General features: G+C 40.2%; 1 protein-coding gene across 1 annotated transcript in view; it reads left to right on the forward strand.

Moving 5' to 3' along the window:
* Positions 1-15,393, forward strand: part of LMNTD1 (lamin tail domain containing 1) — a 473,637-nt gene that overhangs the window by 396,164 nt on the left and 62,080 nt on the right. Inside the window, exon 1 of the mRNA XM_065940095.1 lies at positions 14,166-14,266. Coding sequence (XP_065796167.1) covers positions 14,210-14,266 — 57 coding nt within the window. The 5' untranslated portion in view covers positions 14,166-14,209. Of the gene's footprint in view, positions 14,267-15,393 lie in introns of the transcript that reaches the window.

A 15,393-nucleotide genomic window follows, 5' to 3' on the forward strand; every position in this document is an offset into this window, starting at 1 on the left:
TCATATTGTGACAGGATGCACATAAAACCTTAGTACTGACTCAGCAAATGACAGTTGGGGCGACTGCTCAATATTGGTGCATACTCTGAATTGGCTCTAGTCTACACCAATGGTGGTGAGTCTTCATTAGAATATTAAACAACTTTCTCATTTATATGGTTTTGCATTAAACTGATTCACATACACATGTAATACATTGTATGATCGGTATCTCAAGTTGCACTGAAAGCACATCCTAGTTGTATTTGATGACCAATCCTCATGAGCTTCCCTAAGGAGAAAAAACCTAGAGAGTTGAGTAGTTTGTTTCGGGCATAGTCTCACCCACCACTGTCACTGCTTCCTAACCATGACACACCTAAGTCCTCAAGTTAAATCTGCTTGCCCAAAGGCACCAGTGTAGCATTTCACTCAAACCTGCCCTTCCATGTACCGGGACCACTTTTCCTCCTCCTCTCTGGGGGCATTTAAGCTCTCATTTAAGGAAATGTCATGTTTCAGGAATTTAGGTTTGTCCACAGTAGTGTAAAAGTGATCAGCTAATCTTCCCAGTCTGTGTGTGTGTGTATGTGTGCACACATACAAAGGCGTGCTCTGTGATGTAATATGCTTGCACGGATGGCCTGCTTCCTGCTGTGCTCTGTGAGGTAGGGAAGGAAGACAAACAAGCAGGTGTATAGTCAGAAAGGTGAGCACTGCAAGAAGCCTCTCGGGGTGAAGCTGAGGCACTAGCAGGTAGAAGGAGTCAGTCCACCGGGACCAGAGGATGGGTTCTGGCCATCTCCTCCCTAATCCCAGATAGTCTCCTATATGGGCTCCATTAAGACAGGATGGGGAGACCAGCACAGACCCTCAAATGCCCTACGCTCTTAGAGTCTATTTTCTGAATGCAAGGGTACTTCCTAACGGGTCTCTGGAAGAGAAGCAACTGGTCCCAGTCAAAAGGTCAAAGAAAGAGAGGTTTGTTTTTACTTTTTATCTCCCTCATTAAGTTTAGTACAGAGCTTCTCAATACATAATGGAAACAATGTATTACAGCAATTCTAAGATTATTTGTTTTTACAATTTAACACCTCTGAAACTGAGATGCATCCTGTGATCAATGGCAATTTACGGGATTGATGTTGCCTGGATTGAATTTCTTATATGAGCATGTATTTCCACTAGGGTCACTACCGACTTGAGACCGTTTTAAATTAGATTATTTCCCTGAGTTGTTTGCAATGCACTGGTGGTGTGAAGGCAGATCTCATACCTATGTGAGTAAAGGTTATTGTTCAGAATCTCAGGGAGGAGTTTTCTTTCTCTCTCCTACCAGGGCTGAGGTTGAAAAATGAGATTGTCCCTTGGGAATTCCAGCTTTATGCCAGGGTCTCTTATTAGATTTCCTATCCTAGACATTTTTCTTGGTAGTTGATAAAATAATGGCTTATCTTATAGCCAAAAGAATTTTAGAAATTCCATAATGGAATTAAAAATGCTTGTCTCCAGGGAGAAGCGTTTCTTCCCAGTTTCTTACTTGAATTGAAAATGATTGTCTCCAGGGACAAGCATTCTTCCCAGTTTCTTACTTCTGAGTAGCAACACTGCCTTCTTCAGGTCTTCACTTGTCTTTCAGAGCCTGCCAGCCTTCTCAAAAAGAGCCAGGTAATCACCCTCCAGATGAATGATTCACTGTGCAATTTGTGGATATAATGGGATTTGTTAATTTGTAATTTCATCAAGATATAATTTTTGAGTAAATATTGTTGTAATGCTATAATTACCACTGCGGTGAATCTGTTCATTTGCTTTTGCAAATATTTATAAAGTTATCTATTCTATGCACTGGGGAAGGAAAAAAGATGCCCAAGAAATGGTCCCTGACTTAAGGGAGCTTTGAGTCTGTTATGATTGGGTAAGGCATGCGCTAAATAGCTGTAATATAACGTAATGTAGAAAGTGATAAAACCAGGGGAAAGGAATGGAAAAGCCATCCCATGATATTCAGGAGAGAAAGAAATCATTTCTAGTCTGGGAAAATCAAAATATACTTTATGGATGATATGAGCTATAATATTAAGGGGGAAAGTAATAAGGATTATCATTTAAAATGCTTTGTGCACTTAGTCACTCAGTCGTGTCTGACTCTTTGTGACCCCATGGACTATAGCCCTCCAGGCTCCTCTGGCCATGGGATTTTCCAAGCAATGATACTGGAATGGGTTGCCAAGCCCTCCTCTTTGCCATGCCGCCTCCTCCTTTAGTTACATTATTTTATGTAGTCCTCTATGAAATCAATGTAAATTCCATTTTACAGCTGAGAAAACTGGTTTTGAACACTGAATAGGTTTTTAGAGGAATAAACCTTGTTGGGAAGGCTGATGCTTATCAGTGGGAATAGTCAGAAAAAAGGCAAGGATGTGGGAAAGTCAGGGGCACATGCACAGATACTACACAGATCATTGGAAGCGTAAAGGCAAGTGATAAGAGAGATAAAACTGAGTGCTTTGTTTTAGCTAGATAATGAAGGAATCAATGAGAGTTGTCATGGAGATAGAATAAAATAGCCTGGTAGACGGTTTACTGAAGTTCTAACAAAGGAGGAAAGTGAAAGTGAAGTAGCTCAGTCGGGTCTGACTCTTTGCGACCCCATAGACTGTAGCCTACCAGGCTCCTCCATCGATGGGACTTTCCAGGCAAGAATACTGGAGTGGGTAGCCATTTCCTTCTCCAGGAGATCTTCCCAACCCGGGGATTGAACCTGGGTCTCCTGCATTGTAGGCAGACGCTTTACCGTCTGAGTCACCAGGGAAGTCCCTACCAATGGAGGAATAGTTGTCAAACATGGATCTGGGGATTGAGTGTCTAAGAGAAAGTAATACTAGAAGAAATAGTGAGCACAAGAGAATATGGGACATTAATGTCAAGTCCTAATGAGCTTAATTATAAGTATCCCAATACTGTCTGTGCCAGCAGAGTAAGAGTTTAGGAGAAAGGGCCAAGCAATTGTAGGATGTAATCAATGGTAAGGCTAGTGCCCATGGAGGGATAATCTTAGACCAGAGTGCTTCAAACTCAAATGTGGTTCAGTGAGGTACCATAATATACAAAAAGTGATCCTCATACATGGACCTTGGTGACTCATGAAGTACAGGGAGGCTCATTCTCATCAAGGAAGACCTTTCAGTGCCCAATGAGAGAGACTGAGAGCAAATCTGAACCACAAGGACAAGGACTGACATGCTAAAGGGGGCTTCTCTGGTAGCTCAGCTGGTAAAAAATCTGCCTGTAATGCAGGAAGCCCTGGTTCAATTCCTGGATCAGAAAGATCCCCTGGAGAAGGGATAGGCTACCCACCCCAGTGTTCTTGGGATTCCCTGGTGGCTCAGACAGTAAAGGATCCACCCGCAATGTGGGAGACCTGGGTTTGATCCCTGGGTTGGGAAGATCCCCTGGAGGAGGGCATGACAACCCACTTCAGTGTTCTTGCCTGGCAAATGCCCATGGACAGAGGAGCCTGGTGGGCTACAGTCCGTGGGGTGGCAAAGAGTCGGACGCGGCTGAGCGACTGAGAACAGCAGAGCACAACGTGCTAAAAGCACTGATCGGAACCAGTTCTGCCCTAACCCTAACCAGTTTCCTAGGGTGCGAAGTTGACTTTTAATCCCCATTCTATCATTGGACAAACTGACATAACAATTGGGCATCAGAGACTTTTAGGTGGGAGGATCAGCCAAAGAGTCTTCTGGCTGGAGCTTTGTGGTCTTTCAGTGGAGGACTGAAATGGTATGCTCTCCACCGCTCGAGGGATCTGTTAATTTCAAAGCACCCTTACATCAGGCATGAGGAAGTCAAAGGATTACATTACATTCTAGTCCATGTTTGTTTACAGAGAAGGTAACTGATATCTACTGCCAGCCTGAGTTCTCGTTTATTCTAAATATATATATGTATTTTTTATTTTTGACTGCGCTTTGTTTGGGCCTTTGTTGCTGTGCATGGGCCTTCTCTGGTTGTGGAGAGCGGGGGATACTCTCTAGTCAAGGTGTGCGGGCGTCTCGTGGTGGCTTGTCTCGTTGCAGAGTGTGGGCTCTGGGTGCGTGGCTTCAGTACTTGTGGCTCCCAGGCTCCAGAGCGCAGGCTTGGCAATTGTGGCACTTGGGCTTAGTTGCCCCATGGCATGTGGGATATTCCCAGACTAGGGATCAAACCGGTGTCCCCTGCATTGCAAGGAGGATTCTTAACCATTGGACCACCAGGGAAGCCCTCATTAATTCTAGAACAATTACAGGTAGCTTGAGTAGGGTTGGAAAAATCTGAAACCATCAGTAGGCAGTTGAAATTTCTCAATTGGTTTAAGAGGAGAGCATAAACAAGAGATTTTAAAGTGGTGAAGATACAATGTGTGTGCGCTCAGTCGTGTCCAGCTCTTTGAGACTCCCTGCACTGTAGCTTGCCAGGATCCTCTGTCTGTGTAATTTTTCCAGGCAAGAATACTGGAGCAGGTTGCCATTTTCTCCTCCAGGGGACCTTCCTGACCCAGGGATTGAGCCTGAGTCTTTTGCATCTTCTGCATTGGCAGGCAGATTCTTTACCACTGCACTACCTGGGAAGCCCCTAAGTAGATACAATGGTTGCAAGTTTTTTTTTTTTTTTTTTTTTTTTTTTAAAGTGAAATTGTTGAAGGAAATAGGAAAGGGAAAAAGCAACCAGAGGGAAGATCCAATGGATCTCACAAAGGGATCCTCTGAATGTGGAGAAAAAGAGGAGGAAGGGGAGTTGGACAAGAATTTGGAGGGAAGGAGGACAGGAGAGAATGACAGATGTCTTACAGAAACAGAGAAGGAATAAAACCATTAGAGGGTCTACTAGGAGGTCATTGTGACCCCTAAAAGCAAGCATGATTTATGCATGAGTGAACAAATCATACCACAGTGGATGTAACATGAGTGAGCAGTAAGGAAATGAAAGCAATATAGTTTTTTCCGTTCAAAGATACTTGGCTGTGGAAGGAAGGAAGGAAGGAGGGAAGGAGAGGTAGAAAAGGAACTCTGAGCATAGAAACTCAAGAGTTGAGAGAAGTTTTTCATTTTGATTTTCAAATCTTTGAAGTGTTGTCTTTGAAAAGAATTTTCCCTAATCTTCAGTGTCTTATTGCTTCTATTTTCGGCCGTGGGGTTTGAGTCAGAGGGTCCTGGGTTCAGTTTATGCTGCTGCGTACTAGCTTTACCTTTCCCATGGAGCATAAGGTGTATGATTTTGACACGTTACTTAATCATACTTGTTTCACATGCAGATGAACATTATGCTTTTTTTCACTTTATGATCCTTCTTCCCAGGAGAAGGTCTGATTAAATCAGTTGTCATCATTCAACGGAGCGCAACACTTCTGCAGAGAATAGTTCACCAAGACCTTCTCAGACGTGCTGCTAATCTATGTGCACAAGGTTTTTACAAGATAAATGATTATGACTCTAGAATAGTAATACCAGCTTATACATGCATTTTTCTTTAAATATTTACAAAGAACTTTCACAGGCATTTTCTAATTAAATTTGCATAACATGCTCTCTGAAAGCAGAAAGAGTGAAGTAGCTTAAAAAAAAAAAAAATGAGGTCAAATAAAAATTTCCAAGTGGCAAAATAAATTTAATCTCATCTTGAATTTGTCATGGAACCTATAAGCTATGGGACCAGTTCTTTTGTCTAAGCACAATACCAAAGGGAATATTTCTTTTGTTGACTCCAATATATATTGTAAAGAGTTGAGCCAAAAGACATACAAATATTTTATTTAAACAATATGAGAATCGGGATTTAGTAAGGGCTGCCCAGGTAATTTGGACTAATTCTCCTACTGAAAACAAATAGAAAAGCTGGGGACATGTAATAGAACTAAAGACACCAAAATGCTATCAAGTCAGTCAAGCATTGTGTTTCTAAGATCCAGAAGAATGAAAAGACCCAGAAAGATAACAAATCTGTAAAGTCAGATTTGACCTAAATTTATCAGGTTATTTTAGGAAGAATTGGTTGAGAGAATAAACAGAGGTTTTACAGATTTATGGATACAGAGGACAGAAGCTGGAGTTCAAGGCCCAACAAAGAGAATATCTAGTAACATCTCCCTCCAGATTCTTGTTGGAACCTTGAAGGTCCAACCTAGGAGCAAGAACAGACCAGACAGAGACTGGCCTTCACTGGAACAGAAACCCAGCTCCAAACGTCCTAAGTCCTAATTGAATTAATTAAGTTATTATGGACTTTCTGTGTCCCCAGCCATCAATTAGATATTCTTTAAAGGAATTTATCATCTTAGGCCTAAATTAGATCTATAATTTTTTCATAAACTATAATTGTTAACCAAAAGTACTCAGAAATATGAGGAAAGAAGACAGGTGCCTAACACTAAGAAATAGTAGGTATAAGGAACTTCCACTACTCAATAGGGAAAGATATATATGGTTGTTATTTATTTGCTGACTTGTGTCTGGCTCTTTTGTGACCCTATGGACTGTAGGCCATCAGGTTCCTCTCTTCATGGGATTTTCCGAGCAAGAATACTGGAGTGGGTTGCCGTTTCCTTCCCTGGTAAAGAGTCTGCCTGCAATGCAGGGGAGTTGGGTTCAATCCCTGGGTCAGGAAGATCCCCTGGAGAAAGGAATGGTTACCCACTCCAGTATTCTTGTCTGGAGAATCCCATGTACAGAGGAGCCTGGCGGGCTATAGTCCATGGGGTCACAAAGAGGCGGACACAACTGAATGACTAATTTTCTTTCTCCAATACATACACACACATATATAGATATAATCTAGTAAAAAAAAAAAAAATGAGCAAAGGACCTGAATAAACATTTTCCCAAAGAGGACATACAGATGGCCAAGAGGTTTGTGAAAAGATGCTCATCACTAATCCATCGGAGAAATGCAAATCAAAACTACAATGAGATATCACTTCATACCTGGACATAGTTTTTGTCAAAAAGACAAGCAATAACAAATGTTGGTGAAGATGTTGGGGAAAGGGAATCCTTTCACACTGTTGGTAGGAATGTAAAATAGAGACAAAATCTGCAAAAAATGATGAATCTTCCCTGTTTGTAATTTTTATAAGTAGGAAAAAATCAGTGAGGATAAAAATAACACAAATATTGCTGTTACTTTAATTGAGACATATAAAACCCTATACTCAACAAATTCAGAATATGCACTCTCTTCAAAAGCAATAAAAATTTTTACAAAAATGGACCATATGCTTGTCATGAAGTAATAAAATTTCAAATAAATTATTCAGAGTATTAACTCTGGCCACAGAGGGATTTAATTAAAAATCACTTAGAAAAAATAACTTGAAAATCTTTATATGTTTGGAAATTAAACAACAGCTATCTAAAAAACTATGTAAATTAAAAATACATATTTAAATAAGTGATAATGAAAAGACTGAGTAATAACATTTTTGGAATAAAGTTCTGCCTATATTAGAAAATAAAAATATGATGTAATTATCTAACTATCCATCTCAAGTATTCACAAAAATAATAGCAAACTGAACCCAAAGAAAGTTTAAAAATGTATAATAAAGAGGATCAAAAGCCAGTGCTTGTTTCTTTAAAAAGACTGAGCAAATTAATGAAGGGAAAAATATGTAGAAGAGCCAAATAACCAGTATCAATAATGAAAAGGAGATAACATCATGGATTCCACCAACATCAAAGAGACTGTAGGAAAACACAGCTTACCAGAAATTAATGAAGAAGAAATAGAAAATATAAGCAGCCCTATAACTATTACTGCCCAGAAAGTAAAGTCCAGAACCAAAATATTTCACGAATACATTCTACACAGGACATAAGGAAATCATAATGCCAATCCTGAGCATTGGAAAAAGAGAAAACATTTACCAATTTGTTTTATGAGACCAACATAATCTTTCTTTTCTTTTTTTGGACAAGGTAATGGCTCTTTTGTAATGGCCTGTGTTGTACAATGTATTATTGATGCTTATTTATTTTATCTTTTAACCCCATTCCCCTAACTTGCCCCTCCCTCTTTCCCACTGGTAACCACTAGTTTGTTTTCTGAATCAGTGAGTCTGTTTCTGTTTTGCTACATACATTCATTTGTATTATTTTTTAAATTCCACATATAGGTAATATTGTTTCCCAACTCAGGGATCAAACCCAGGTTTCCTGCATTGCACAGACTTCTGCATTGAAGGTGGATTCTTTACTGACTGAGCTATGAGGGAAGCTCATTTATGGCAGAGTAATATTCTATTGTGTGTGTGTGTGTGTGTGTGTAAAGTACATCTTCTTTATCCATTCATCCATTCTTGGACACTTGAGTTACTTCCATATATTGGCTACTGTAAATAGTGCTGCTAGGAACATTGGGATGCATGTATTCTTACAAACCAGTGTTTTCATCCTTTCCAGATACATACCCAGGAGTGGAATTGCTGGATCATCTGATAGTTCTAGTTTTAGTTTTTTGAGAACCCTCCATGTGGTTTTCCGCAGTGACTGTACCAATTTACATTCCCCACCAACAGCATACAGGTGTTCCCTTTTCCCCCATCCTTCCCAACATTGTTATCTGTAAACTTTTTAATGATAGTCATTCTGATAGGTGTGATACAATAGCTCATTGTTGATTTGATTTGCATCTCTCTAATAATCAGCAGTATTGAGCATCTTTTCATGTGCCTGTTAGCCATCTGTATGTATTCTTTGGGAAAATATCTATTCAGGTCTTCTGCCCATTTTTATTGGGTTACTTGTTTTTTGATTTTGAGTTGTATGAGCTGTTTATATATTTTCGGATATTAACACTTCGTTCATTGTCATTTGTGAATATTTTCTCCCATTCTATAGGTTGTATTTTCATTTTGTTCATGGTTTCTTTTGCTGAGTAAAAGTTTAAAGTTTAATCAAGTTCCATTTGTTTATTTTTGCTTTTATTTCAGAGACCAGCATAATCTTCATACCAAAACCTGACAAGACTATTATCAGAAAGGAAGGTTACAGGTAATCCATTCTTTCCAAATTGATCTGTACAGTCAGTGTAATCCCAAACAAAGTCTAAGCTGGTATTTTTACAATTGACAAAGTGAAAGTGAAAGTCGCTCAGTTGTGTCCGACTCTTTGTGACTCCATGGACTATACAGTCCATGGAATTCTCCAGGCCAGAATACTGGAGCGGAGAACCTTCCCTCCTCCAGGGGATCTTCCCAACCCAGGAATCAAACCCAGGTCTCCCGCATTGCAGGAGGATTCTTTGCCAGCTGAGCCACAAGGGAAGCCCATAATTGACAAGATTATTCTAAAAATTCACATGGAAATCAAAGAATCTAGAATGGTCATGATACTATTAAAAAAATTTTTTTTAAAGACCTGTGTACAATAGTGGGGCTTCACAAGTGGCTCAGTGGTAAAGAATCTGCCTGCTGATGCAGGAGATGAGGAGAGATCCCCTGGAGAAGGAAATGGTAACCCACTCCAGTGTTCTTTCCTGGGAAATCCCGTGGACAGAGGAGCCTGGCGGGCTACAGTCCATGGGGGGTCTCAAAGAGTAGGACACAACTTAGCGACTAAAACAACACCACAAAGTATACTACAAAGTTACCTTGATTAAGACAGTGTGGTAATGGCACAAGGATAGACAAATATACTCTACTTATAAAATGCATCTTTCAGAGAGTGAAAACATAAATTATAATCTGAGAGAATATATTTGTAATACATAAATTCAGCAAAGAAATTTGACCTGGAGTAAAGAACGTCTATGAATCCAAAAAAGAAAAAGAAAAACACACATATCTTACATACAAATAGAAGCAAGAAACTCCTGAAATATCCTGTTCAGTTCAGTTCAGTCGCTCAGTTGTATCCAACTCTTTGTGACCCCATGTCTCTGTAGCACACCTGGCCTCCCTGTCCGTCAGCAACTCCCAAAGCTTGTCCAAACTCTCAGTGATGTCAACCAAGGAAATAGTCTGTAATTAATCTAATTATTGACATTGTTGTTGTTTAGTCCTTAAGGCATGTCCAACTCTTTTGTGACCCCCTTGGAATGTAGCCCAGCAGGCTCCTCTGTCCATGGGATTCTCCAGGCAAGAATACTGGAGTGGGTTGCCATTTCCTTCTCTGGGGGATCTTCCTGACCCAGGGAGCAAACCATCATCTCCTGCATCTCCTGCATTGGCAGGTGGACTATTTACCACTAAGCCACCAAGGAAGCCCATGTAGTGCATACTGAGAGTGTATTCTTCAACTTGGCCTGGGTTCACAGCCCTCTCTGATCTGGTCTCCACTATGTATCTGACTCTACCTAGCACTGCACACTCAGGTCATCTCTCTGCCTCAGCCATTAATATGCCTACACCATGCCTATCCTGGATTTGGATGCTCGCAGGAAAAGTACATTCAATACTGTCGAGTCACAACAAATAATTAACATGTCTCTGTTAAGTGAATGCATGCTTGAAAGAATAAAATAATATCTTCCTTCCTGTTCTCCGCTTTTCGAAATCCTATCTATCTTTTGAGGTCCACACATACTGCATATCCCATCTCTTCTGTGAAGGCTTTCCTACTAATTCTTCCCTGAGTTCTTCTAGCTCTTAACAGAACTATCCTTTAATTTTTATCACATTCTGTAATGCATTATCTTTTCTTCATATTCACAGATGCTATTGTCCCATCAAAAGAATAAATTCCAGAAGAGCAAGGAACATGTCTGTCACCCATTTATATTATAAAGTATCTGTCCAACTGTCTTGTAAACAGTGCTCAATATTTTTCAGGGAAAGAAGAAGTGTAATGATGAAAAATGCCGTCCCTAAATTCAGATAGACCTGAACTCTGGCCTTGGTTCTCCTGTGTGCTTCTGGGCGGTTACCTGACTGCTCTGACTGTCGGTTTCCTCATCTGTGAAAGATGGATAATAATACATCCTTAAAAGGATGCAATGAAATAATATACCTAGAGTGCAAGCGTGTGTGCATGTTCAGTCTTGTCCGACTCTTTGTGATCCCATGGACTGTAGCCCTGCCAGGCTTCTCTGTCCGTGGGATTTTCCTGGCAAGAATGGGTTACCTTTTCCTCCTCCAGGGGATCTTCCCCACCTAGGGATCAAACCCACATTCCCTGAGTCTCATTGGCAGGCAGATTCTTTACCACTGTGCCACCTGGTAAGTCTATAATATACATAACACAAATAGGAAATACATGTTAAATGATAGCTAGCAGTAGTATTCAGTATTAATTATGGCTCTGACTTGTAAAAGCATCCACTCCAAAAATTAACAGAGAAACAAACATGAACACAGACCAGTAACCAAAAAACTGAGAATAATAGAAAAGCCAAAGAAAATTTCCAGCATGTGAAAATGTCCAGCTTGTCTTTCTTCTACTGCAGACTAATCTACACGTGGCCAAAGGTCTTCAGGGAGTTCTGTCTTCTAACACTGCAGGAATTTTCTCATTCCATCTCAGATGTCTGCTTTCTCCCCTCTTTCTGATATACGGGGTCTCAAACAAATGACATAGGATAGCTTCAAACACAGTATTATCCACCCCAGTAATTTCTTTTCTGCTCGTAGTGAAGGTCAGAAGTGTCCTTCTCTTGCAAAGGACATAATGCAAACCTCAGGATTCTTATATCCTTTAGGAGCCTCTCAATTTCTTCTCCTGTCTCATTAGCACATGAGGAGAAAAGCTGCTAAACAACTTACATTTAATTTTACATTTGTTTATACTTCAAATTAAATGGTTAGATAGTATCACCAACTCAATAGCAAACTCTGGGAGATAGAGGACAGAGGAGCCTGGCTTGCTGCAGTCCACAGGGTCACAAAGAGTCGGACACAACTTTGCAATTGAATGACAATGAAAATACTTCAGATTGTCAGGAGAATAATGAAAGCACCTACATTTACGTATCTAGGATTCTCACGGGATTTCTCAAGAGTAACTGGTCCGTCCTTAGTGAACTGTACCCCTTATTGCCACCTATTGCCATCATTACCATCAATGATGAATAATGCTAAGAGTAGCTACCACAGATAAAATTTGTTATGTGTGCCCTAACCAAGCAGGAAGGGGTGAGGCAGGATTGAAGCCCCTTCTTGCCTGGGTGTGCTTCCACACTGAGTTGGGAGAGGCTCCATTCAATCTTATATTTGTGCCTAACACCATGGGCAGAGCCCATATTCAGGTTTCTAATAACTCTCTTTCATACTCCTTTAATCCATGGCTACTCACACTTGTTCCCAAGGGGCACTAGTGTTCCATAGCTGTAGAGAGCAAGCGTTTGGCTGTGATATTGAATGATTGCCTTTACCCTATTTACAAAGGAAAAATGTTAATGGATCACATATTCTCAATTCAAATTTTTTCTCCAGTCATTTTTTACAAGTCCTTGTCTCCAGACACCACTTTCCTGCTTAAGGTTGCCAGTAGATGAGAGAAGAAAATGAAATTGCAAATTCCTATGAAGAGGAAATCTCAAAACCAATCATTTGCTCTTGGCTGAACACTTTGTTGGGTGATATATTTTAAGATGTGTGAGTTGGTAGTTGTGAGTTTATATGGTATCTAAATAATATAGGTGCATTTCTTTTTGCTAGTAAAATATATATATAACTAGTGTGTAGAGGAAGTAAAAATGTATTGATTTGTATTTTTGAAAATATTTAGCAAAGAAAATGTTGTTCTGCAAATAAGAGCATATGTTCTGGATCTCTGCCCTTCTGAACAAGTCTGAGATGCTCTGTCTCAGAATAGATATTTTATTCCTCCAAAGAACATGGATAGAAATGATTCATGAATAAAGGCTGAGCCTCAGTACATGTACTTATTTATTTTACATGTAATTTCATGTATCTATGTAGCTATTTATGAACTGTTGCTGAAACTGATATGAATGTTTGAGGATTCAAGCCATTGTTTGACATTTAGTATCGCGTAAACAAATCTGAGTTCTTAGTTTTGTTTGGCAATAGAATTTTGTGATTGAGAAGGGCCATGAAGGTATTCAGAGCAAAATATCTGCAACTTGAACCTCCCAATAACTGGCCTTCTGTCCTCTCCTGTGAACACCTCCAGTAGGACCTTCACGTGATCCTAACGTCAAGGTGAAATAATAGCATCTCTGTTCAAGGCTGTGTTATTTACGTGTGGATCTGTGTGAAGGAAATGAAGCAACACAGCACATTTTTAGACTAGCAGGATGCTTTACAATAGGAATTTGTACTATGAGTGCAGATGTGAAAGTGTATCCCTATGTATACAAATTCTTTGAATCATAGATAGTGGAGCAAAATCATGTTTTAAATTGTATCTTCAATTACATGATACTCAATTTAGAAATTTCCATCCATGGCCTGAGAGGGGAAGAAAATTCTCTTTATATATACTACCCTCATTCACATAAGACATTTTATTTATATTACTGATTTAATCAAAATTTCCTACTGTGCAAATGTCCTCCATATGGGGAAACAGAAGACCAGAGTGCATAAAGCCAGTTCTTTGTGTCTTTCAACTTTTAAAAAATTATGGACATATAATGTTTTGCCTATTTTTTTTAGATTACAAAATATGGCATTTTTTCTTCTTAATCAAGGTCAAAGCTCACAATATAAAACTCCGTTATCATCATCTTATTTTGCCCTATGTATACTCTTTCAATTTCTCATGCAGAATTTTGGTGTCTTCCCAATAGAGGATATGGTCAAACAGAAATGATACAGAGTCTGGACGATCGGAGAGCGTGATCTGAGACCATAGCAGAGAGAAAAATCAGGACTGAGCTGGTTCAGGGGCAGAGTAGTAGTTAGGCAGTTACCATGGAAGGAGTTAGGAGGGTATTGGACAGTAATTACAGCAGAGAAACAGGGAGGAGAGTGAAGGGGATTTTGTAAGAAGTGGATGTGAGACCAAATCCTGGATCAGCCATCCAGTGGCCATATACCTTTGGAAGAGGTTTTCATCTCTCTGGACTGCCATTTCCTCAAATGGGGAGACTCCCATCTTCCAGAGCTGTGGTGAAAGGACCTGTGTGAGGCTGGTGAACCTCATAAATGGTGTTTTTGCTTTTCCCTTTCAGCTCTAACTTGACTCTGTCCTTCCTGAATTAGAGACAGCCGTGATGATGATGTTATCAGTGTAAAGAGTCTGTCGTTATTGTTCAGTTGCCCAGTCGTGTCCGGCTCTGCGACTCCATGGACTGCAGCACGCCAGGCTTTCCTGTCCTTCGCTCTCTCCCGGAGTTTGCCCAAGTTCGTGTCCATTGCATCGGTGATGCTATCCAGCCATCTCATCCTCTGACACCCTCCTCTCCTTTCACCCTCAATTTTTTCCAACATCAGGGACTTTCCCAATGAGTCAGCTGTTCACATCAGGTGACCAAAGCTTCAGTGTCAGTCATTCCAATGAATGCAGAGTCTACACATCCCCAAATGACCCTCCCTTTTCACTACAGATAATTTAAAAATTTATAGAAAAAATAAACAAAATATATAACAAACCTCTGTGTACCCATTACCTAGCTTCAACAATTGCAAGTCACTGTCCATCTTTTTCATCCACAACTCCATCCACTCCCTACTTTCTGCATTCAGTTCAGTTCAGTTCAGTTGCTCAGTCATGTCCGACTCTTTGAGACCCCCATGAACCACAGCACGCCAGGCCTCCCTGTCCTTCACCAACTCCCGGAATCCACCCAAACCCATGTCCATCACGTCGGTGATGCCATCCAACCATCTCATCCTCTCTCATCCCCCTCTCCTCCTGCCCTCAGTCTTTCCCAGTATCAGGGTCCCCTCCAATGAATCAACTCTTTTCATCAGGTAGACAAAAGTATTGGAGTTTCAGCTTTAACATCAGTCCCTCCAATGAACACCCAGGACTGATCTCCTTTAGGATGGACTGGTTGGATCTCCTTGCAGTCCAAGGGACTCTCAAGAGTCTTCAACACCACACTTCAAAAGCATCAATTCTTTGGCGCTCAGCTTTTTTATAGTCCAACTCTCACATCCATACATGACCACTGGAAAAACCATAGCCTTGACTAGACGGACCTTTGTTGACAAAGTAATGTCTCTGCTTTTTAGTATGCTGTCCAGGTTGGTCATAACTTTCCTTCCAAGGAGTAAGCGTCTTTAAATTTCATGGCTGCAGTCCCCATCTGCAGTGATTTTGGAGCCCCCAAAAATAAAGTCAGCCACTGTTTCCATTGTTTCCCCATCTATTTCCCATGAAGTGATGGGACCAGATGCCATGATCTTAGTTTTCTGCATTATTTTGAAGCAAATCTAGACATCATATCATTTTATCTACAATGTTTCAGGATGTATCTCTAAACAAGGAATTATAAAAAAAAAAAAAAACAGTCATAATACCATTG

Source organism: Muntiacus reevesi, chromosome 1 (assembly GCF_963930625.1).
Source record: "Muntiacus reevesi chromosome 1, mMunRee1.1, whole genome shotgun sequence".
NCBI classification, from domain to species: Eukaryota; Metazoa; Chordata; class Mammalia; order Artiodactyla; family Cervidae; genus Muntiacus; species Muntiacus reevesi.